The sequence below is a fragment of the Talpa europaea genome (genome assembly GCF_964194135.1).
Source record: "Talpa europaea genome assembly, chromosome: 2".
In the NCBI taxonomy this organism is placed as follows: domain Eukaryota; kingdom Metazoa; phylum Chordata; class Mammalia; order Eulipotyphla; family Talpidae; genus Talpa; species Talpa europaea.
Genome location: NC_140068.1, coordinates 149930990 through 149957082, shown reverse-complemented (window position 1 = coordinate 149957082; position 26093 = coordinate 149930990). Strand labels below are relative to the sequence as shown.

Sequence of the window (26093 nt, the reverse complement as noted above, 5' to 3'; positions counted from 1 at the left end):
ACACTTTTTTCTTACCTACTTTACTTTTTCGATATACTTGTGAAAGCATTTTCTAGGAAATGCATGACCAAGAAAATAATATGTGTTAATATTATTTTTCAGGCAATCGTAATACTTCTCACATGAGACAACACTACAAATATTAAAATGCTTACATATATAAAAAATTGCTTGTGATTACCTAAAGTAAAATGTAGAAATAGTTAAATATTATACTTTCTATAAAATCTGATAAGCTGACGCCTTGGAAACAGAACAAGAAAAACTAGCTTAAAGAATGCTGTTCTGTGTAATCATGAATAATTGTGTAGACTTAGATTCCTGTAATCCTTACCTTGAGATTGTTTTTGTACTTTACTATGCAACACCGATCATGTCTATGATGATAGACTGCATGATGTCTTATGTATTAGTAATTATCTCACGCTGAGAAAAAATTAACTTGTATGAAATCATCCATTGTTAAAAAAGTATAAAAATGTATGATGATTTTGAGCACATTACAGTCAGATCTTCACTCTTGAAGTGTGTCTGTCTGTCATTTTTTACCGAATCCTTGACCACCCTGCTCAGTCTCTCATCCCTGGGTCAGCCTTGCTAATCCACCACTGTGCCGGCCTGCGGCAATTTTTAACACTGGAAATAGCAACCAGAGCCTATGGTCTTCTAGAACATCCTGTGCACATGGCTGTCACACGTAACATGTATGCATTTACACACCACCACACGGAATGCAGGGCTACTATCTAATTTTACTTTGGGATGACATCTATTAGCCTGCTCTAGGAATTGCAAAAAATAACTCAGGAATTCAAGTTTGCCCATTTTTGAAGGACAATCCAGGAAATAACAGTGTTTACTAAATTTAAAATCAAAACATTAATTGCTGAAGTGGATATAGTAAAAAACACTGAACCTGAATATTTTTTGCAATGTCTGAGATATAGATAAAGCCAGTATAGCTAAGGGATGGTAGTAAGATAATTTAAAAGGGGGTCAGTAATGGAATGGTAAAGCTTATATTCTTTGAATACTCTGGATTTCAAAATAATCTGTCCAATTTTACAAATTGTAAAGTTGTATCTTGTAAAGACCACAGAGGAATCAGAAAGGAAGTAAATGTATCACAAAGTGAAGAGATTAAAAGAGAAAATGAATATGAGACACGAGGTTGAATCTGGTTTCCAAGACTTCTAATTTGATGAAAACAAACAAACAAAAAATAAAATAAAATGTGGTACAATCATCTTTTAAAAACCTGACTTAATTTTGACAGTTTCCATTGATATTAGTAAAGAAAAAAGAATGTGGATCCTGACTAATCACCCTAGGTCCCTGATCTTCCTCAAGAACAGAGAAGGGATTTAAGAAAACCAAGATTTAAACCACTGTCATTTTATAATCCTGTCAAAAAATGGGCAGAAGAGCTAAAAAGAAACTTCTCTGAGGAGGAAATGCGAATGGCCAACAGGCATATGAAAAAATGTGCAACATCACTTGTAATCAGGGAAATGCAAATCAAAACTACCATGAGATACCATCTTACACCAGTGAGAATGGCACATATTAAAAAAACTAGCAACAACTAATGTTGGCGAAGTTGTGGAGAAAAAGGAACTCTCCTGCACTGTTGGTGGGAGTGCAAACTGGTCCAACCACTGTGGAGAGCTGTGTGGAGATTTCTGGACCTACTAAACATAGAGCTTCCATAGGATCCAGCAATTCCACTCCTAGGTATTTACCCAAAGGACACAGAAACATCAATTCCAAAGAACACCTGCACCCCTATGTTTATAGCAGCACTGTTTACAATAGCTAAGCTTTGGAAACAACCCAAATGCCCAAAAATAGATGACTGGATCAAGAAGATGTGGTACATATATACCATGGAATATTACTCAGCATTCAAAAAAGATAAACACATGCCATTTGCAGCAACATGGATGGCGCTGGAAGGGATCATGCTCAGCGAAATAAGCCAAAAAGAAAAAGAAAAATACCGGATGGTCTCACTCATAGCAGGAATCTAGAAAACTTAAATAAGGGACCAGGAAATAAGCCAGAAAGAAAAAGAAAAATACCGGATGGTCTCACTCATAGCAGGAATCTAGAAAACTTAAATAAGGGACCAGGAAAATGAATAACTATAAGAAAGTGAAAATCAAAATCAACAAAAAACTATGAACCAGAGACACTCTATGGGGGGTGGGGGGCAGGGAGGGGAGGGATTGGGGTCAAAATAAGGGGGTTGTAATTGTATCGGAGAATATAAAAATAAAATTTATTAAAAAACAAACAAACCACTGTCATTTTCTGCAAGCCTGGCTTGTCCTTACCTCCCCCTGCTGGCTGATGATGGGAACTGCATACTGAAGCTTCACATCACAGAAGAGACACTCCAAGAACACGTTAGCCACACCTATTAGGTTGTGATTCTCCTGGGCTTCATAGAAAGGATCCCCTCGCTTCCCACAGAGCCTCTTTGCCTAAGTAGCAGGACAGGGCAGGTGGGCAGGCAAGTAGAAAATAAACATAAATGTAAATATTATTTAAAATTAACATTCAATTTTTTTTTAAAAAAAAGCATTTGTCCAAAGTTAAAAGAAGTTAGAATCATATCACAGAAATAGAATAAAATTAGCACATGGGAGAGGCTTGTGTGCTGGGTAACTAAGTGATATACTTGTGGAAAACACTCTTTAGTTACTACCCCATTGCAACCACCTATTTCTTTATGTTTCATTTAATCAGCTTTGCCTCTCGGATTTTCTGAGTCTTCTTTTCCATTACAAAGTTGCAAAAAAAAAAAAGATTATGCTTTAAGTTACTCATAGCAACACACCCAGCCACCATCACAGCTCACAGAGCACTAACTTATGCTAACGAATACCAAATGCAAGCCAGCTCCATTCTAGTTGATTTTTCAAACACTGACAAAACAGCACGACTTGACTTTACTCTACTTCATTTCACTGGAAAGGTAGTAAAAATGCAACCAAAAAGAATATGCTATGAGTTATTTTCATTTAGTTTCTACTGATGTGTGTGTGTGTGGGGGGGAGGGGTCCACAGGTCACGTGAAGGATGCAACATGGCTCTTATCAAGATCACATTTATTTTACTTTTCTAATATAAATGCCCAAAATACCATTTAGAAAAACTCGCTGTCGTGTGTATGTGTTCTGGCACTTATATTCCCTGCTTTTGACATTATTAAATCTCTGCTATGTGGGTCTCCCTGGTGGTGCAAGGGGTTAATTCTCAGCACTATGAAGCAATCTGCAGTCTCTGAAGCGCGAGTTCGATCCCTGGCCAAGGAGCTATCCACATGGCGCAGAAGACCTCTCCTTTCTGGCCCACAGCTCCCCTCAGCAGTGTATTTCGGTCGATTTACCTGTTCTGTTCCCCACTCTGTCCTGGCGAATTCTCTCATGGCGCCCCACCTCTGGCCTGAACCCCAGCTCTTGTATGCATGAATAAATAAATCTTAAAAAAAAAAAAACCCTAAAAAAAAATCTCCTCTACATTTTGTCTCTTTTACCTCAGGAATTTTTTCTTTCCATTCTTGATAAAGGTCTCTCATATCAATTAACTTATTCTCCAGCTTCTCAATGGTCCACACTTGAGTGCTCTTTCCTTTCCTCCTCACCTGAATAGCTGGCTCGCTCACGATTGCTCCTCTCTGCACGACAAAGAACAACCAACAAACAAAACAACCCTTGTTGAAAGTTTTTGGATTGTTAAAGTACAGTATATTCTGGTAATGTAGTAAATTTGAAAATAAGCATATAACATACACCAAAGATGAAATTCTACCACTGGGGGGATATTTTATTTTTCCACCTTCCGTGTATATCCACACACATACTTGTTATTTTTTCACAATCAGAACTGAACGAAATTATCAATTCCCTCTCTATTCTCAATATAAACCAGCAGTTGTACTATGATCGTCACCTTGTGTGGTTAAAAATTCTTCATAAATATGATTTCTAACGGCCAAACAGCAAACAATTATATGGATGTACCACTCATTTGACTAATTTATTCTCTTGTTCAACATCCTGGCTTTTTGAAATTTTTATAAAGGCCACTATGATAAGCACCCTTATTAGAAAAAAGCCCAAAAACCTTTGTGGACACGCCTATGAATATGGACTTAGAATAAATTTCTCAAAGGAGGACTACTTGGTCAAAAGACTAAAACCCAGCAAGCCTGCTGAGCTATTTCCTATCTCATTTCTAGCCTGCTTCCTAGAAGGAAAAACCAATGGATGGAAAAGTACTTTTTTTCAAAGATTCTCCCCACAGGAAAGAGACTTCAGATTTGATGGGGAGCTTCCAAATGACTGCTCAGAGTCCTTCTGTGTATGTAAAGCCAGGCATCAAACAAAGCTCTCCTTTCTTGTTGAGTTCAATCTTAGAATGGTGCTCCAGGAAAACACACACTATCCCTCATTTCAGAAGGAGGCACTTATAAGAGAAAAGCAAACAAGATTATGTAAATATATGTGTGTGAGTATATATATGTATACCTGTGTATTATATATATAATGTGTGTGTGTATGTGTGTGTATACAAGTATACTTATATATGTATACTTATACGCACACACACACGCGCATGCACACACACACACTTAGTTTCACTGTTTTAAAGAAAGCATTTCAATGAGCAAATCCTTCAGCTACCCAAATGCTCATATTCTGACATCTAGGGCATTGGCATTCTTACCTGAGGCTTCCTCAGGGGAAGCCTTAAGAATAAATACTCTGGCTTGTATCAGGATCGCTTCATGGATATTGGTTTGGCTGTCAGGCTTATATTCCATTTTACAGTATTTGCTACTATGCAACTAGCTTGCCTTTTCTTCGAGGATGTCCTTACCTTTCTGTTGGCACTGAGGTTCGCAGCGGGGATCTGCAGGGTCACCTGGTAGTCAGTGAGTTTGCTCATTTCCTCAGCTAAGAAGTTCGCCTCCCTTACCAAGGTATTTGCTTTAACTAGCTGCTCACGCAGTTTTGCCAGACTTTGGCGGAAGAGTTCATCCCTGCAATGGAGCAGAAAAGGAGTCGAGAAAATCTGAAAAACTGCAATGCTGTTTTTTTTTTTTCTTTTTTTCCCCAAGTTTTTTTTTTTTTTTTAAAGATTTATTTTTATTTATTTATACAAGCACTGGGTACAGTCAGAAGCGCAGGAGGGTGAGAGAATTCACCAGAGCAGGTAACAGAACAGGCAGACTGATGAAGTACACTGCTGAGGGGAGCAGCAGGCAGCAGGAGAAGTCTGTGCGCCATGTGGGACCCTCCTCTGGGGCCGGGGAGCAGCCGGGGATCGAACCGGCGCTGCAGAGGCTGCGGGCAGCTTCGCAACCCAGCGCTCAACCGCTGAGCCACCAGGGAGGCCCTGCAATGCTGTTTTTAAGTGAAAGAGGTAGACAGACAACTCCTTTCGGGCAATATGTTTCAACCTGTTTTTGCCAATTCACCTCTTATCCATCTGTCCTCCCACAATAAGGAGCAAATCCATTTAAATGATAGAACAATTGAAAATGCTAGACTTTGATAGGATGATGCGACAACAAAAGAATCCTTCAGAAAAAAATACATGAGTATGACTGGTGTGTTTTGCACCAGGAAAGGGGAGTGGAAGAGAAATCTGGTGTAAGAAGCCTCTCACATGATTTCTTCAGCTGGTATAAGGGAAGAAGCAGGGATTTTTTTTTTTTTAACTTTCTGCAGAATAACACTTCCCGATTAAAGTTTCTCCAGTATATTCACCGGGTCCAAAACCTATGATACACGATATATTTTCCCAACCTTCTGTATTTGTCCCTCCTCTTAGTAGCGACTATTAAAATTACGATTTCTTATCTATTTGCGCAATTATCTGACTAATGTTTGTCTCCTCCATAAAACTGTAAGCTACCCTAGGGCAGGGAACCTGTCTTTTTTGCTTGTTGTTCACCCCAAATTCTTGGCCAACAGCATGGCAGGGTATTCAAAACATACCCACGGAAAGAGTACTTCTGGATTCTACATTTGAACCTGGGTACCAAGGTAACCCAATGTAGCCGACTGCTCCCTGCACAGCTTCTCTTTTCTATCATTTACACACCTCCTGCCCTTAACTTCTGGACAATGGTGAACCTGATTTCTCATCATCACTTTAGGAAGACCACAGGAGGCACGCCGCAAAGATGCTACTGTCAATAAATTTGGCCTAAAATGCCTCACACATTGATACTGCCTTCTTGGTCTTGCTAAATTATGTCTTTTTTTTTTTTTTTTTTTTTTTTTTTTTTTGTGACTCAGGTTTGACTTCTTTCAGTTAGTAAAGTCTCTTTTCCACAATGTCCAGAAAAAAGCCCATTGATTCTTCCTCTGAAACCTCTCCTAAATCTCTTTCTGCTTTTTCACCACCCTGGATCCTGTTCCTCATGCTCTTCCAAAGGTCTCACAGCATCCTGGTTCTTCCTCTTCCACCGCTAGCCAGTCCCTACAAACTGCTGCCTTGGGCAGGCTATTCCTTGGCTCAAAACCTCTTCTTCCAGAAGATGTGGTACATATATACCATGGAATATTACTCAGCATTCAAAAAAGATAAACACATGCAATTTGCAGCAACATGGATGGTGCTGGAAGGGATCATGCTCAGTGAAATAAGCCAGAAAGAAAAAGAAAAATACCGGATGGTCTCACTCATAGCAGGAATCTAGAAAACTTAAATAAGGGACCAGGAAAATGAATAACTATAAGAAAGTGAAAATCAAAATCAACAAACAACTATGAACCAGAGACACTCTATGGGGGGTGGGGGGTGGGAGGGGAGGGATTGGGGTCAAAATAAGGGGGTTGCAATTATATGGGGAATATAAAAATAAAATTTATTATAAAAAAAAAAGAAAATTGAAAACAAAAACAAAAACAAAAAAAAAACCTCTTCTTCCACAGGATAAATCGCCACAGGCATGCCTGTAGCTTCACATGCCCAAGCTAATGGTGTCTGACTTAATTAGCCCTCCCCCTCAATAAATCACCTTCTAGACTAAACAAAACAGTTCTCTTATAATAAATCCTCCCAATGCGTCTTATTCCATTCTCGCATTTGTTCATGCCAATCCACCTATCTAAAATACGGCCACACCTTCTCTCTGCCAATCCAAACTCCACCCATCAAACTCACAAAATCTCCCCAGAGGCTCACTTCACTGGGGTCCGATCCTAGACTCAACTCCCGCAGCACTTACAGCAGCCCCTGCTCATTGCTTTAATCACTCCACATAATCAATCCCCATATAACAATATCACCTGCAGGCACTGGGGAGACTTCAGTGCATATAACTGAGTCCCTGCCCCCTGGAATTATATTCCAGTGGAGGAAAGAGACATAACTAGATAATTGTGATACTTCCTACGATTGAACAAAATTGTTTTTGAACTTACTATTATGAATTATTTTTTCACATATTGGTATTGCTCCATACTATATTTTAAGTGTATAGAAAGAACGAACTACCTCTCTAGCTTTCTTATGTAATCCTTATTAGTTCTTACTTGCACTAGATTCCCTGCCTTTTGTGACATTTATGTCACAAAACCATTTATTTAGAGTCCCAGCTTCTTATTTAAGCCCCCATCATTAATGACACCTTAATTTCATCCAATGAAACCTAATGAAATCAATATTGTAGGCATTCTTATTTTTTTGACTAACATCCACCAAATATCAGTCTTTTAACTGTCTATCCCCCTAAGAATTTGAGCCCCCAAAAGACTCCATCTGGAATTAAAGGGAAGCAAAAAAAATCTTTTAACATTTAACTGAAAAACACTGCAGTTAAAAGCAATCCACCTGTTGCATGTAATGGCTTTGAATTTTGAGGAAACTTTTGTTTTTCTGTTTTCTATTCTTTAGTACATAGACAAGTATATAGAGGGGAGAAATAGAAAGGCCATCTGTGTGTGCAACTACAGCAGTTACTTTCAAGATGACCCTTGCTAGAATAGAGGCCCCACCTTTCAGTAAATGTGGAAAAGACAGCTCTTCAGAAGAAGCATCCCCTGGTCACCTTTGTGTCACCTGGGCACAGTGAAATGTAGAGAGTGACATGCTGTGAGTATGATAAGTCTTCATAAGTCAGTAACCAGATGGATGAGCAGCTGTTAGGGAATATGGAAATGATCTAGACTGATCTAGAACAATAATCGAGTGCATTACTATGTGAGCCTTTTAACACAGGCTGAGGTTCCCTGTTCTTTTTCTAGGGGAGAAGGTGGCTCCAGTCAAGCATCTCACTGCTAGTGAGAGCTGGAATGTGGTTGGAAGAGCAGAAGAGCAAGGGCTTTGGGGTCACACTCCAAAGCCACCCCAACTTACCAGCTAAGTAACCATGGGTAAGTCAACTAACCTCTCAGCCTCAGTTTCCTCATGTGTAAAACAGGGTGAAAATGGTAAAATATAATAGCAGTTATGGGCTTCGACAGAGGAATATATATATAAAGCACTTGGTGTCTGTATATGTCAGAGCTCCATAGATGCCAGGTGCTACCTTCATTATTATCATATAATATTCTGTGATATTATATGACACAGGAGTTGGCATTGGGACTAAAGACAGCCCTGGGTTTAAGCCCCAGTCTTTCCATTTATTACACGGGTGATTTAGGGAGATCATTGAAACTGACTGCCTTATCTGCAAAGCAGAGACCCGGTTCCTCTGGCACAGCACTCTTGGGAGCATTCAATAAAACAAGCACCATGGGGAGGCTCAGGTAAGAACACAACAGAAGTTGGCTTAATTATTGCCCTTGTTGTTGTTGTGATTATTATTATTACTACCACATTCCCTCCACTATTACTTCAGTTCAGCTATGAATATTTCAAAGTCACAAATGAAAAAAAATTACATTTAGGAGATTTTTAACAATCATGCTGAATAGAATGAAACAACAAAGAAATAAAAAGAAATTTTTTTTGGCTAAAGAATTATTCCAGGGCCTCCCTGGTAACACAAGGGGTTAAGACACAATCTATGAAGCTAGCCATAGCCTCTGCAGCATGAGTTTGATCCCTGGCCAGGGAGCTACCCACATGGTGCAGCAGACCTCTCCTGTCTTGCTTTCTGCTCCTCTCAGCAGTGTATTTCAGTCAAATCCACCTGTTCTATTCCCCACTCTGTCTCTGGTGAATCCTCTCACCCCCACATCGCTGGTCTGTACCCCAACTCTTGTATGCAGAAATAAGTAAATCTTAAAAAAACAAAGGATTATTCCAACTCTTTCTATTTCAATACCTAATAGTCTATGCCTTCTAACTTGGCACCAATTATTCTGAAGGGTAAGGTGGGGAGTGGGGGGCATTGCTTTTAACAACACACACATACTCAGCCCAGACAAGAATTTCGAAAGGAGAAGCCAATAGTGAACAACCAGATATGGGACTGGATTTCCCTCCTGGCGAGGGCTTGTCCCCCTTGATACACCTCAAGGTTCCCCTGCAGGCCCAGCCCCCCCAGGGCCCTGACTCCAGGTCCTGTGCTTACCTCTCCTCGGCCCACTGGGTCACCGTCTGCTGGGCGGTCTGGCTGCTGTAGGCCAGGCGGTCGGGGCCGCTGCTCTGGCTCTGCCGCTCAGGGGACAGCTGCTGGCGGAGCCTCTCCAGCTCCCGCTCGTACATGAGCCGCTGTTCCTCCAGAGCACTCCGCTTTTCCTCCAGGTATTGCTTCTCCAGGACCTGAACCACATTCTGAACTGGGTCTGGCGAGCCAAGAGACAAGGCAAAGTGTCTTCAGTGTTCACCTTCTGCGAGAGGCTCAGAGGCCAGTCACGGGAAATCCTCTGAATTTTCTCTTTACTAGTATTTTGGCCAAATGCCCTATATGTGAACACCACCCACATCCCCCATGGCACTTGCTTCGATTCAATGAGCTCATCCTAATGTTTAGATGATGGTTAACATGCTGTGAGTAGAAGGCAGACGGAACAGGGATAGGATCCTGGCTACCAAGAGGAAAAACTTGAGGAAACTTAAGACACCTTCAAAGACAGAGCCCCATAAGGTAATATTTCATTTCTGTGTCCATTTTGCATCCACTTGGCATAAGGTCAAGGATTTATATTTCTGATGTTAACCACCAATATTACTAGTCCTGAATTTCCCTAATGTGGGAGAAAACTTACAGATCACATGTATGTTTAAATAAGAATTGAATATATGGGTCTGGCAGGTCCTCAGGTGCTAATACCCAGGAGGGCACTTTACTTGCATAAAGGAAACAGAATGGGGAGAAGGGGGGAAATTCACTTGCCAAAATAAAAGGCTATTTGGGCTTTCTGCGTTCGCAGATCCAGAGATCACTGCTATCCCTGTGAGTGAACGGGTGGAGAAGTGGCTGGTGGTGGTGATGGGGGTACAGGTAGGACACAGTCCTGAAAGGGCAATGGCTGTGGCAGGACACGACCTGGAAGCTGGGGAGGAAGATGCAGGCACTATGTATACAGAGACAGTCAGCAGCACCTCTAGGTGAGGACACAGTAGGGAAACAGCATGATAGACATCTGTGTGGTAATCAAGAAAAGCTCCTGACACCCCAGTAAATACTTCCTTGAATTTTGGGGGGGCTGGAGGAGATGCTTTTATATGCTTAGACTAGGTGGTGATTCACACGTTCACCCCTGTGCTTGCTATTCAGTGGTATCTATGTGCTTTATTCTCACATATTGACTCTCAGTTTAATTTCCAGGATGAGATGGGGAAATTAAATGACAAGAGATGGCTACTGACTGACTTTTTCAGAAGACCTATCAATGTGTGAGATACATATCAGTCATACTCATTTTCTATATGAGCAGTAAGAGAAAAAGATAGCAGGTTAGCTTTAAAATGTGGTTAAATAACACAAAACAAAAAGTAGGCGGCATTTTAAGAATTTTTAAGGTATGCACAATACAGGTGAGTTGTTTTAAGAAAAAGGACATTCACAGGGGATTAATCCTTCTACAGGCAATAATCCTGAGATACTGGCTGTATCTCAGGTAGAGGTAGGTCTGCTCTGCATGCATCATCTCATGAAAGCCTTGCAAGAAATCTAAGGTGGATCACATTCCCATTTTAAAGATGAAAAAGGTGGGGCTCAGAACGGTGATCTGAGATCATACAGGTAATAAACAACTAAGCCAAGCTTTAAATTCAGATCAGTTAGTTGTCTAGGCATAGGATGGAAACTTAGCAATAAACTGATGTAGTATTCTTACCATCAGTGTTTTGCTCAGAATTAGTACTCTGTTAAAGAGTAGATATTTTAAAAGATAAAAGTTCTAAAATTTGCCCTTTATTCCCAAAGCAGGATAGATTTCTTCATAGAGTCCACATATAGAGTCTCTGAAATACATTACTTAGAAACTGATGGAAAACGAATTTCTAAAAAAGAAACCTCTCACACAAAGGCAGACCACGGGTAAGTGAAGTCTTATCTATATAGTAAAATATCCATGCACTCCAAAGCATGAAAACTTGTGACTTAGCACTATAACTTATGAAAACAAATAGGAATAATACAGTGAAATTTTTTGAAGGATACCGAAGGAATTTTATTTTATTTTTATTTATTTTTTAAAAGATTTATTTATTTATTTATACAAGCACTGGGTACAGTTAGAAGCGCAGGAGGGTGAGAGAATTCACCAGAGCCAGAGTGGGGAGCAGAACAGGCAGACCGATGAAGTACACTGCTGAGGGGAGCAGTGGGCGTGGCAGGAGAGGTCTGCGCGCCATGTGGGACCCTCACCCGGCAGCCAGGGATCGAACTCCTGCTGCGGAGGCTGCGGGCATCTTCACAACACAGCGCTCAACCGCTGCGCCACCAGGGAGGCCCATGAAGGAATTTTAAATGTAAGGGTCAGATAAGAAAAGTTCTCGAAGATTTTGAATACATTTATTTCTCAAACAAAAAATCTATTTATTCTTAGGCTCTGGGTTTAAAAAAGAAAGGACAGGCTCCTTACTATTCATTTATACTTACAAAGTGCCTTATCTTCAAGGGCTCTAGCTTAGTGTTTACCTTTTTCCAGAGGGAAAAAACTGGAAAACACACCATTTTATAAAATTAGATTCTAATTTTTTTTTTTTTTGCAAAAAGGCACTGACAATATTTAAGCCTTATTTCTACCAGCCATTTGGTGTTATATAGAGACACACACATTACAAATGGTTGAGGTACAGGAATTCACCCAAGTTTCATGTCAGTGCAGAAATGAGATATAGGTACTGGCAGCGACCAGGATGCAGCGCCCTCTCTACTCTCCAGGCTTCTCAGGGGCCACAGACCACTGTGCAAGCAGTTGAGAGAAAGCCACACAAAGCATCCCTTCCTTGACCTGCTAGGTACAGGATGGACTCGGAGACCCCAGGACCAGCCTCGGCACACACAGTACTGGCAGAAGTGTTGCAGGCTGGAGATTTTTTTTTTTTTTACCTCTGATCCCAAAACGAGTCTGGAAACACTATTCTCCTAGACATATTTGATAACATTTCCTTTCAAATTAATTAACATCTTCAAGTCTTTAGCACTACACAGCATGTATTTCAACAGATCATCCTAATTAGCCAGTTACTCTGACTCTATGAAAAGGCCTAGGACAGAAGCCAAAGATTATTTGGCTTAGTCTCCAACAAGCAACTATTGAGAGACTGCTCACAGTTTTATTCCCCCCTCTATCATTTTCTTCTTTTTCAAAATTCAGTAAGCTTGGCACTTAGGACCAAGATCCCAAAGAGGTAGGTATTTTCAGGAGAGACAAAGGACCACAATGACTTTGGCCATACCACCTTCTTCCCCTCTTTGTTAGTTTATTCTTAACCTGGTATGAAACAATGAAACAGGTTCAATGTTACTTATCTGTCCAAGCATGGGAGAGAAAGGTATGATGGTGGTGGTGGTTGGAAGCAGTTTTGTGATAAAGTGAATTATAATTAATTCACACCAAGATCCACTTGAAGCACTAAACCAAAGGGAGGCAAATCCACAGGGGAGAAAGAAACTTTTAACCCCAGATGGAACCAGCTGTCTCTACCACCCTCCACCAGTCCTGTAATGGTTCCACTTTAGAGTATCCTGGAGTTCGTGGAAGTTGATTCCTAGTTGGAACCCTTGGGAAGAAGGTGTTTCTATTGTTCAGAGAGACTAGGTTTGTTTTTACTCTTAATTCAAATGACTTGGCTTTTAGATCATTATTTACCCTAGAGACTTGAAAATACATTATTCTAGTTTATTACTGGGATAGGCAGTGAATATAATCTATGTCCTGACTGCTGTGCTGCCAAAGGTGATGAAGCAACAGTAGCCACAATATCAATAACAAGCTATTGGAAGCATAGGAAGAAGAATAGTTATCAGACTTTTGCCACTGGGAAGGTAAAGGAGTCGGGACAAGGGGAGGGCAGGGTCAGAACTGAGAAGGACACATTCCTTGATCAAGAATACAGCATGTGGGACTCCCTGGTGGTGCAGTGGTTGAGTGCTGGGCTGCGAAGCTGTCTGCAGCCTCTGCAGCGCTGGTTCAATTCCCGGCCACCAGCGAGGTTCCCACATGGTGCGCAGACCTCTCTTGTCATGCCCGCTGCTCCCCTCAGCAGTGTACTTCGTCAGTCTGCCTGTTCTGCAACCCACTCTGGCTCTGGTGGATTCTCTCACCCTCCCATGTTTCTGACTGTGCCCAGTGCTTGTATAAATAAATAAAGAAATCGTAAAAAAAAAAAAAAAAAAAAAAAAAAAGAATACAGCATGCCTCTGCCAGGCAGAAACTTGAGCTTCTTCCCAATCAAGCTGGATTTTGCCAAAGCAGGTAGCACAATCAGCAGCACTGCTAAAACTAGCCAAGCTCCCTCATGCTAACGCCAATCAGTTAAACCTTTATCCCAGTGTTTGTGAAGGAGCTTCGTCTGAAACCACAGGAGAGGGAAGAGAATCTTCAAATAGGACCACCAAGGGGACGACCACCAGGCAGACAGGCTTATTATCGGGAAGCCACCTAGCAGCAGAGGGGAGTCATGTGAACACTCTGCAGCCACCGGCATCTCAGCACCTATATCTGGGAACACCAGTGCCCCCCACAGGGATGCGCCATTCACCCGTGGGCTTTTGTAAGGAGTGGGGAAGGGGAAGCACTAGTCTTAAGTATATAAAATCAGCACTGGAGGGCAAGACCTGATCTGGAACACAAACAGATGAGTCATGCTAGCATCACAAGCCAGGTCACAAATGACTAATTGGTAAAGCTACAAGGATTGTGGGACTTAACAAGTGTCTACTCAACGCACATTGATATTCTAGGGTTTTTATATATTATATTTTACACACACACACACACACATATATAGCAATTGGATAAGATCAGAAACCTGTGATGTGGGATGACGTGTTTAAATTGATACCACTGGGATACCCTGCAGCATTAGAGAACAGAACCATCCAGAATCTATAACCTCATCTAAAGAAAGAAATTCTCTTCCAATGGGGAAAGGTGAAGAAATATACGGAAACTTGCTGTAATTTCTAGTCAATTTTTCCATAAACCCATAACTGACGCAAATAAATAAAATCTATTAATAAAGATTTAAAAAAATGGGCCTTCCTCCAGTTGGACTTTGGAGCCCGCACCCTCCTGGCACACCCTGTATTCATTGGGCTTCCAAGAAATCATGGTTGTTGCTCAGGTAAGTTGTTAAATGACCCATTAATGGGGATTTGGATGTGTGACCATCACTTTGGAATGTCTTTTGGGATTCCTCCCAATTTGATGAGGAAGTAGCAGTGTGAACTAATTTCTAGCTGTACTCCACCCCAAGTTTCAGTGTCAAAGGTGCTACCTTAACAGCTAATCTTTCTTTCTAACCTTAAGGATGTTTAAAGAGAGAAATTACCAAGCTCCTGTCATTAAATTATTTTTTTCTCCTTCACTAAGTCACTTGTTTTCAACCTGGCCATTTCTTCAGACCTCATTTTTATTAAAAAAAAAAAATAGAGGTACTGAGGTTAAAAATCCATAAACAGAGATAAATAATAAGGTCAACATCTTTATTTCTGCAGCATCCTCAATTTGGTATGCCTGAGATCTGTTTGATGATTCTCTACCCTACTCAAATTCTTCCCATATGGGGCCTCCCCGGTGGCGCTGCGGTTGAGCGCTGGGTTGCGAAGCTGCCCGCAGCCTCTGCGGCGCTGGTTCGATCCCCGGCTGCTCCCCGGCCACCGGAGGAGGGTCCCACATGGCGCGCAGACCTCTCCTGCCGCCCGCTGCGCCCCTCAGCAGTGTCCTTCGGTCCTTCTGCCTGCTCTGCTCCCCGCTCTGGCTCTGGTGAATTCTCTCACCCTCCCGCGCTTCTGACTGTACCCAGTGCTTGTATAAATGAAACAAACAAATAAATAAATAAATAAAACATGCCTCTATTAAAAAAAAAAATTCTTCCCATATGGACTTATTCATAGAGTGAGAAAATAGATGTTTTTAAGGGAAGAGCTCAACTGTGATAAATAAAATGCTCTCCAAGCACCCAGTCATGTAAAAGGCTGTCTCGGGGTCCTTGGAGGTCCCCCCTCCTTCAAGTTAGGAAAGTGCAGGCATCCACAGGACAGATGAAGGGACAGTGAGAGTAGACAAAGTCCAGAGACTAACTTTCCTGGGTGCTTTTGCATATAGCCTGAACTTCATCCTTATGAATGCTATTATGTGCCTGGTAACATGACAGCTTTCCTATGCTGCTTCTAGTTCCTAGGTACCAAGCCTGGGGGTGACTGGGGAGACTGGGAACTAGAGAAAGGAAGAAGCTGAATTATAAAACAGCAAGAGAGCAAAGAATTTGGTTTTTATTTTGTTGAATGCATGGAAATGTGTAGGGACAGAGAACAGGGAGAGGACTTCCTTGTAGACACAGAGAGCAAAGACTTTAATATGAACATTGAGAACCTTCTGGAAGGAGGGATCTAGAAATGCTTTCAGGAGAATCTCATCCATAGTGATCTGAGACAGGTGGGAGCAGAGGCCAAGAAAGAGCCTATAAAGTATTTATTTAGGTATCACTTTTGTAATATGTGACCTGGGCATATTTTATAAATCTTTTGGGGACTATATTTCCCACTGAATTTATAGTACTATGTTGTGACTTTCACCTCTTCATTTGATTCTATTTGAAATCTTGCGTTTATATTCTCCTAGGGATTTTCTCAGTCTAAAGGATTCAGAAGTGATAGGCCCAATGATGGGTATTTGATAAGGAATTCCACTGTAGTTATTGAGTACTTTGAGTGTTACCACAACTGGCTTGGGACAGAGGGTCTTAGAAAGGTCTACCTTCTGGTTACACCAGAGGAAGCTGACCAGGCCTTAGAATATTGTCAATAATCTCTCACTGGTGGCACTTTTTATGTGTAAATTTCAGAATGACACTTGAACTTTATACACTCCGACTCCCTTGCTGAATGAAAAGAGGAACAGACTGCCCAAGACAAAAGAACCCAGTTAGGTCAAGAAGATGTGGTATATATACACAATGGAATATTATTCAGCAATCAAAAAGGATAAACTCATGCCATTCGCAGCAATGTGGATGGAGCTAGAAGGAATTAAGCTCAGTGAAGTAAGCCAGGAGGAAAAAGAAAAATATTGGATGGTTTCACTTATAGCAGGAATATAGGTGAACCAAATAAGACATCAGTGTAAAAAAATAATAATAGTATAAAACACAACAAAGCAAAACCAGACAATTATAAACCAGAGACATCCTGCAGGGGAGGAGGCGGGAGAGGGATCAGAGGGAGGGAAGGAGGTGCACAGGGGATTGAGGTGATGGTGCACGGGTGCCTTGGGGAAGGAAACTCTAAGGGGACTCCACCTGAGGGGGTGGGGGGAAGCAAATATTGTTAAAAAAAAAGAAAATGATGCTAAAATTAAAAAAAAAAATTGACCCCCCCCCCCCCCCAAAAAAAAAAGGAACCCAGTTAGGGCCTTACCGTTACTGTTGAGTGTCTTCATGATAACTTCCATCTGGGCAAACTCATAGTTATAGTCTGGTTCCGAGGAGGCTTCACTGGCTGCATCTAAGTCATGCTCGGGAGGGCCTGCTTCTTTTTCAAAATCTTTCAACCAGTCTCGCCGTTTTCTCTTAGGTAAATTAATTCTGAGGGGATGTTTTTTTCCATTAGAGAAAATCAACTTGCTTTTCACTCAGATAACAAAAAAATGTTCAGGAAAGTATCAGTGAGATATTGATGAACAAAGATATTACCTAAAAAAGTGGTTATTTCCCCACAGGATTCTGTCACCGTGCCATAGCTGGGTGGGGTTACACACGAGGGTGCCGTTCACACAGGACCTGAGGGACAGGGGAGACATCAGCTGGATGGTCAAGAGCAGAGGTCAAGAACTGGATGGTCAAGAGCAGCCTGTGGCCACAGAGATAACTACAGGGATTTTTCTGGACAGGCAGATTCTATGAAAAACTCCAGAAGGAATCATGGAATTATAACTACTATCAAAGCACATGATCTAAGCAATGATGATCAAGGGCTGCCAATATTCCTCAGAGTGACAACCTGCTCTGATGGGTTCATGGGAGATGCCACCGAGGAAGATTCTAGTCAAAATTTGAGCTGAATCTGATCAAGCTTCCAGGAAACACAGTGGACAATGGAAGATGCTAAATGATGCCAAGAGATGCCAGGACCCTAATGCCAAGTGCCGGAAACTCTGATAACTACTTGCCTTTAACAAATAAAACACAAGGAAAAAAGGGGTGAGGAGTAGAGAGAGGGAAGGGCCATGAAAGGGGAGTCCTAAGTGAGACTTAAGGGGCAGAACAATTAATGGCAAAGTTTGACTTTTATTTGGATTGTTTATACTTCAATAAAACTGGGGGAAAGTGTGGAAAAAAATCAAGGGCTTCTAAAATAGGGAACAATAGTGTATAGCTAAAGACTAATTGGGTTTAGAATAGGTAAAAACTAAGGAGTAAAATCATTTTACGATTAACTATCCTAAGAATTATATCGCTATTAGCACAAGGGCTATGTATTTTCCTGATTCATATATGCTGATTGTTAGTCTCAGTTTTTCATCACTTGAAATTTATATGACCAATATTAACAGAACAATTTGAAGTGAGTATAATGTTCTCATAAAAATAAATGCTCTGAATGGCAATTTTTTTGTGTTAATGAAGATTGCTACGGGACTTCATTGAAACTTGATTATAAATCTGATTATAAAATGATTCAAGACATCATTTAATAGAAAGTAGATGTTATATTAAAATATATTTTGTAACATATATTAAATACAATCCTCAAAATTTTATATGTTAGAGCTTGGATTAGGAATTTTTCACAAAATAGAATTATCTGATTCACAACTTTTGAGCGCTGTACAGTGAATGACACCTAACTTTATTCAGCATTTAAATGTGTCAGGCACTGAGGCAAATGATTTATATATTTTTCCTACTATTAACAACATCTACCACATGAGGAAGCTGAAGTTGAGATAAGAGATGGGACTTGGGCCTCCCCTGGTGGTGCAGGCAGTTGAGTTCCGTGCTGTGAAGCTGTTTGCAGCCTCTGCAGTGCAGGTTCGATCCCGGTGGGCCGGCAAGGGTCCCACATGGTGAGCAGACCTCTCCTGTCACACCTGCTGCTCCCCTCAGCAGTGTATTTCATCAATCTGCCTGTTCTGTTCCCTGCTCTTTCTCTGGTGAATCCTCTCACCCTCCCACACTTCTGACTGTACCCCAGTTCTTGTATAAAATAAATAAAATCTTTTAAAAAAAAAAGAGATGGGACTTATCCAGGGTCACCCAGGCAGTGAAGACAGAACCAGCCTACCCTAAAGTGGATGCTTCTGTTACTCTTTATAGTCAGAAAGTAAGCCCCAAGAACCCAGGGTAGCCTCGACTTTGACACAACTGAACAAACAGAAAGGAGCAGGCTACTCGGCAAACGAGGTGCACAGTAAGTAGATGCTGAGTGGCCATTCAGTGTCCTTACCTTGCATTTTCTTTTGGAGTGAGAGTGATGTCTCCATCGGGCGCAATGTCGATCTCACAGTGCTCGGGCTGAATTCCTATCCCAAAGAGCTGGATGTCCTGAGAGGTATCTGCACCCACCCTGGTGTGGTCCTAGTAAGAACAATTAAAGACCTTTGCTCAAAAACAAAAAAAAGACCTATGCTGTCAAAGACCTCAACAGAAAGTTACCTCAACCCACTCAAAGACCCCAAAGCACATACGTGTCAATATTCAGTGACTCAGACAGGGACTGGGAGAGACTGGGAGCACTGTAAAGAAAAGCTTTCCTTAACACACTAAATTTTGCAAAGTTGCTTAAACATTGTAGGAAAATACCACAACAATAGTGATTAAATATTATTCCAAAATATAAAGAAATTATACATGACAAAAGAATATCCTGAGTTCCGTTTTTAACTTGATAACTTACTATTTTTTTTAAAGATTTTATTTATTTATGCATACAAGAGCTGGGGTGCAGGCAAGAGGTGCAGGAGGTGAGAGGAATCACCAGAGACAGAGTGGGGAACAGAACAGGCAGACTGACTGAAATACACTGCTGAGGAGAGCCGCAGGAGAGGTCTGCTGTGCCATGTGGGTAGCTCCCTGGCCGGCTGAGGATCGAACTTGTGCTGCAGAGGCTGCAGTTTGCTTCACAGTGTGGTGCTTAACCCCTTGCGCCACCAGGGAGGCCCTCGATAACTTACTATTTATGTGACTATAAGCCAACCTCAGTGTCTTTTTCTTTTTTTGGCAACCACAACATTATCAATTTGGTTTACTTCACAGGATTTTTTAAGGTTCATGTGACTTAACAGTGAATGTACTTTGAAAATAGCTAAACTTGGGGCCTCCCTGGTGGTGCAGGGGTTAAAGACAGTGCTATCAAGCTATTGCCAGCCACTGTTCTGCTCCCCACTCTGTCTCTGGTGAATCCTCTCACCCCCACACTTGTGGTCTACACCCCAGTTCTTGTATGCATAAATAAATAAATCTTTAAAAAAAAAAGAAAAGAGTTAAACTTTAGGACCACTTAAAGTAGTTTCACTGGGGAGTCATGCTTTCAAATACATAAATTTTTTAAATGTTAAAAATAGTTGAATGTCTAATATAACTAATATTATAGAGTGCTGAAACCTGTGGGGACACAGTGTAGAGACTGGTGTGATTTTAAGGATGCCAAGCCTCCGACATTGGTGACTCGTGGAACTTCTGAAAGCTGCTCAACCTCTTTGTTTTTCCTATTATTCCCAAATTCATTTAATCAGAGTAAGTATAAGGCTTGGTCTTTTGAAATTAAGGTTTTAGAAACCATTCCATAGCCCTTAGCCATTTCCTAAGTGATCAAATTTTTTTCTTTTTGGTTTATAACACTTATTAACTTTTTTTTAGTTTACTAATAGATTTTTATTTATATAAAAATATCCAAATATGTCCAAAATATTATCAATATGCAATGATTATTTAAAAAACATCAGTATGATATTTTACATTCTCCCTCTTTTTTTTAAATTGAGGTAATGTTGGCTTAGGTTGTTTGTATTTTGGGAGTAGAGGGTCCCCCACATCATGTGTTATTACTACAGTGCACCCTCTAACAAAGCACAAGTACCCCATCACTATAGTCCTTACTGTGCCTCCTTCCCATTTTGTACTCTCCCCTACTGCTCCCCACCCCTGTATTCTCTAGCTCTATTAATCAGTTTTCAAGGGTTAGTTTTTAAGTTTGTTTTTATCTGACCTTTTGGGTTTTTTTTTCTATATTCCACTTACGACATCATCCATTAATTGTCTGTCTCCTTTTTACTTAGCATAGTCCCTTCCAGTTCCACGCTGTGAATGGTGTGAGTTACTCTTTTTTTGATTGCTGAGTGGTATTCCATTGCGTATATTATATAGCACATCTTGATCTACTCCATTGTTCTGGGGCACTTAGGTTGTTCCATATCTTGGCTAGTTTAAATAGTGCTGCTATGAAAATGCGAGTGCTGGTTTTCCTTCAAATTAGTATTTTTGTGTTGTTTGGGTAGATATCTAGGAGTGGAATCAGTGGGTCACATGGCAGACCCACTTTAATTGTTTTTTAGGAAACTTCATTCGGAATGAACATATCTTAATAAGTCAGGGGCTATCTGTGATATATTGATGCCTTTGGAAAAAAAGTAGAAAGGATGACAAAAGACTGGAGTTCCTTGCTTCAATTCTAGCTGTTCTCCATTGCATTTTTTCTATACACTAAGCATATCAAAATCTCTATGCCCCACCTTCACAAGCGGGTAATGCCCTTGTGGGTAGAGAGTCAAGTGTATGGATAGTGTTCTATAAGCTGCCTTCCTTAACAATTACTGAAATACCATGACATATATTTATATATTACCATAACTCAAAAAATTGTGTGTGCATGATTTATGTGTATGATTTAAAAAGCCCTATGGTCAGTTGAGTGCCCTCTGTCCTTTGGGGTTCCCCACATCTATGACAATCAGGCGCTCTATTTCAAGCAGATGTCTTATCTCTCTCTTAACAAAATAATCCAGCATTTTTCTCAGCGTGTTCTGAGAATGGCTGGGTTTCTGAGAATATTTCAAGAAGCTCACTATGATAAAACACTAAGATTTTACTTGCTTTTGCTTTAATCACAAGTGTACAGTGGAGTTTTCCAGAGGCTACATGAAATGTGATGATTTCATAGCTCTAAAGATTAATGAACATTAATGCACATGTATGTATTTTTAAGTGTTCTCAATTTTAGTCTCTAACACAGTAAAGATAGAGATAACCCAGGCAAACAAAAGTTCTTTGTAGTCCTTGATAGTTTTTAAAGAATACAAATAGTTCCCAAAGCTAAATAGTTCCCAATTAACTGTCCAGTGTGGTCAGCAGCCTACCCTGAGGCCAAAGTGCCAAATCCAAAGACCATATACCATGAAGGGTGATTATAGGGTCAAAAGTTATTTCTTGAGTATGAAGGTTTAGAAGGGATACAGCTGACTGGGAAGAACTCTCAACACCTATCTATCACAAGGGTCTGCTTTGGGCTGTGATCTTGAGCCCTTCTTAGAATTACTCAGAAGCATAAGGGTGACTCTCCAGAGGTTCTGAGGACCTTTGTGCTGAATCCACAGATTCTTAGAATCCTTGTGGCCAAATTCAGGGTCACCTTGATAACCTCAGGTGCCCTCTGTATCCCTCCAAATCCTATCCTTATAGGATGTCACAGCCCATGAATAACACAAAAGAGCTGGTCTTCATTCTCAATGGTGATCCTACTATATTATCAATCCTGTGATTTTTAATGAGTGATAGGCTGGGTTCAAAAAGCAAAATCATGGAGCCAGGCATGCAGATTCAATGGGGAAGTGTACATGAATGAACCAGGATTGCATCTGTCAATGCATATACTGCTCTCTTACCTTTAGATAATAAACCAGAAGTTCATTGAGGGCAGGGTCTGCGTTCAGGTTGACTAAGTAGCATTTGTCATCTCCCACCTTGATACCAGATGTCTCCAGGGAGATCCCCATACTTTCAAGCTGTCGTTGTCGCTCCTGCGCATGAGAACAGACAAAAGCAGGGAGCTCTATTTGTTGCTCCATTTACAAGATGTATCCACGGAAAGTGTAAGTCACTGTTTCCGGGGACAATGCCAATGAAATTAGTCATTCTACTCAGCTCTACCAAGTTTACTGAGAGTAGAAAATGCTGTGCTTTTTGTGTCATGTTACAGAGGCACCCAGAGCGAATCAGACACCATCGTGTTCTTCTTAAGGGGCTTACATTCTAGGAGAGGAGAGAAAGCCAGATGACCAGGATCAAAAGAAGACAGCCCTGCACCATCAAGGAGAAAGGAAGCACCGCCCCCTTCAAAGAAGGGGGAATTACAATGAGTTCAAGAACCAGGAAAGTCTTCAGGGAGAGAATATATCCGAGACGGTTCTTTAAGAAGAAGAAGAATTTCAATAGGACAAAATGGAGTCTCAAGTGAAAGGCAAAATGTTCTAGGGGAGGGACAATGAAGACACTGGGCATACTGGATGGTTCTAGATGCCAGGAAGCCCTGACAAATGTGGGAAAGTAATGGAAGATGGGACTGGAAGAGTAGATTCGGTCCCAGTTGTAGAGAGGCTTGAATCAGTCAATTAGTTTGTTAATTCAAGAAATATTTATGTGCTAGGTACTGGTCTAGGGCTGAGGATACAAGAGCAAATAAAACCAAGTTCCTTCTTTTATATTTAAAAGAAGTTCCTTCTTTTTAAACTAAGTTCCTTTTAAAACTAAGTTCCTTCTTTTATATTTTATATTTATATTTTAAAACATATTCTAGGGGGAAAAAGATGAATAAATTTATAGAGTTTCCAGTGGTGGTAAGTGCTATGGGGAAACATAAAGCAATGTAAGAGGGACAGGAAACCAGAGGTGGGTGTGGGTGAATGGTATCTACAGGCAAATTATAAGCAGAAGGGTCAGCCAGGTTCCAGTTACTGCTTTCAAGCTACTTGATTGGTACAGCCCAACATTACCAAGTGGTTGTGAGATCAAAATGTCTTTGAAAAGCATAGTGTATATTCCTAAAATATACATATACTAACAGTCTCATCCATCACATAATTGGTCCTTGCTTTATCTCTAGTAGAGTTCATATAGCATATTTGAACAAGGCCAAAAAATCAAATACATTGCAAAAAGTATGATGTGCTTTATGTTAAAAATTCTTCATCAGTCAGGTAATTGCATGCTTTGCCACCTGCTCTAAAATCACAACACTGATTTTTGGTTAAATGTGGAAAGCAAGAAATGTTAGTGATATTTCCTGTACCATGCCTGTTCAAATTTAGTGTTATTCAATGCTTCCAGCAAATATATGCAGTCGATATAACCATGAAGTGAGTGTCTAAAACTGATCTCTGCAGTTTCTAAGTTCAGTAGAAAGGGGTCCTTCAAGACTTTTTAAGGGTGAGAGGTGGTTTTACAAAGAAGACAGTCAATGAAAAACAATCACAAGTTCTTAGGCCTAAATTATCAAGTTACCTGTGCAATTTCTTCTGTTTTCCTCAGCTTCTCTTCCCAAGTCACTGTTAGTTCTTTTATCAGCTTTTCAGACTCTTCAAGCTTCTCTTTCAATTCAGGGGCCTTCATAGCCTTTAAAATGAAACCAGAGATATCTGATTTTTCTAATTTTTTCCTCCATTATATAAAAGACAAATATTTATTGTCCTTCTAGAGTAGTTATCTACAGTCTGTTGGAAGCAACTAAGTCACACATTGTTAGGATATGTTTTAGACTCTCATTAATCAAATGAAATGTAAGAGCCAATGGCTGATACTCTATAAAGGAGAAAAAGAATTATCAGTGTGCAGAATTAAATAGACACAGATCATTACAGAGTAATTTTATCCATCATACTTAAATTTCACTTTTTTAAAATACATTTTATTTAAATTTCACTTTTAAAGACCTAAAAGATGCTAAAGGTCATCTTTGATTTAGGAAAGCAGGGGAAAAAGGTACTTATGCAGATTTCTTTTTCAACAGAGATCAACACACAACCTCAGTAAGCACATTCCCGCTGTAGTGACCGAGACTGTTCAGTCAGAGTGGAGACGTAGGTACTGGGAATCATCCAGGTACAAGCAAACCCTAGAACCACAACACTTTCTTCTCGGGATCATAACTTTCTTCAAAGCTTATTAGCATTTTGATTTTTCAGGTGTTTTACTACGCTTTTCAGAATCAAAAAAATTTGCTTGATGCACTGAATGATGATTATAATAATTGTAATAAGAAACTGCAACATTTATTGAGTACTTTGGATAGCAAACATTGTGCTAAGAGCTTTCCAGAATCAATGCTATTCCAGGGGTTAAGGATGAAAAATATTAAGACGTGGTTTCCTACACTTGAGGCGCCCATAGTTTGCAAGAAGAGGATCGTGTACACAGATGAACACAACCCCAACATCACCAATGGATGGAGTAGCCAGATCCTTGGCTTTGATTCCCTTTTGTTTGTTGGCATCACTGTTGATTCCTTTCTCGATTACAGAAACTGATAGAATGAAAGTACATAAAACATGTCTGGTACACAAGTTGTCAAATAACGAATTACCATCCCTCCCCAAAAGGATTTATTTATTTTTTTATTTTCAAAGATTTATTTATTTATTTATACAAGCACTGGGTACAGTCAGAAGCACGGGAGGGTGAGAGAATTCACCAGAGCGGGGAACAGAACAGGCAGACTGATGAAATACATTGCTAAGGGGAGCAGCGGGCGGCAGGAGAGGTCTGCGCGCCATGTGGGACCCTCACCGGGGGCCGGAGATCTAACCGGCGCTGCAGAGGCTGCAGGCAGCTTCGCAGCCCAGCGCTCAACCGCTGCGCCACCAGGGGAGGCCCCCCAAAAGGATTTAAAGCTGTCCTAACTGAAGTGTAGAAGGAGAGACGGGAGGAAGGAAGGAAGGAAGGAGACTCTCTACACCGGCACATGGAAGCACATGGACTGACATCAGGCTCTCGGCCTCCAACTCCGCCCTGTGACCTATTTCAAAGGAGACAACGGCTCACCCCGAGCCTCACCCAGTCACGTGCATAAAGCAACAGTTATCTGAAGAGGGTGTGCTTACGCAAGTCTGGGTAAAGTCAGGGCGGGGGGTAACAATGCAAGATTCCTGATTGTGTTTTCTGCCAGGCACTGACACAAATGAAAAAAGTAAAAGGGATATTTGAATCATTCCTAGTACTTGGTTCTCCGTGACCACAGTCTTCCATGACTTAATGAAGAGATGTTATATAACTAATTTCCCTCAGAAACTATAAGGCCCTCTGGGAATATTCTATAATGTTAATAAAAACAATGCATTTGGTTTTGGGATTTCACACTGAATGATATCAGTGCTCAAAATCATGCATTAAGCCGGGGCAGCAGCTCTCTCTTGACAGCCTGCTTTCTGACTGTGAGTGCCTGGGACAAAATCTTTTTTTTTATTTTTTGCATAACAGAACTGGGGTGTAGGCCAGAGGTGCTGGGGTGACAAAGT

The 26093-nt window shown here is 40.7% G+C and overlaps 1 protein-coding gene across 1 annotated transcript in view; it reads right to left on the bottom strand.

Annotated features, from left to right (window-relative positions):
- KIF13A (kinesin family member 13A) overlaps positions 1–26093 on the bottom strand; it is a gene marked incomplete at both ends in the record, with an annotated part of 200407 nt that overhangs the window by 39149 nt on the left and 135165 nt on the right. Inside the window, 10 exons of the mRNA XM_084259533.1 lie at positions 2337–2486; positions 3542–3682; positions 4888–5050; positions 9545–9758; positions 13911–14030; positions 17009–17175; positions 17284–17370; positions 19037–19167; positions 22470–22604; positions 24085–24195. Of these exons, the coding sequence (XP_084115659.1) occupies positions 2337–2486; positions 3542–3682; positions 4888–5050; positions 9545–9758; positions 13911–14030; positions 17009–17175; positions 17284–17370; positions 19037–19167; positions 22470–22604; positions 24085–24195 (1419 nt within the window). The remainder of the gene's footprint in view (positions 1–2336; positions 2487–3541; positions 3683–4887; positions 5051–9544; positions 9759–13910; positions 14031–17008; positions 17176–17283; positions 17371–19036; positions 19168–22469; positions 22605–24084; positions 24196–26093) is intronic.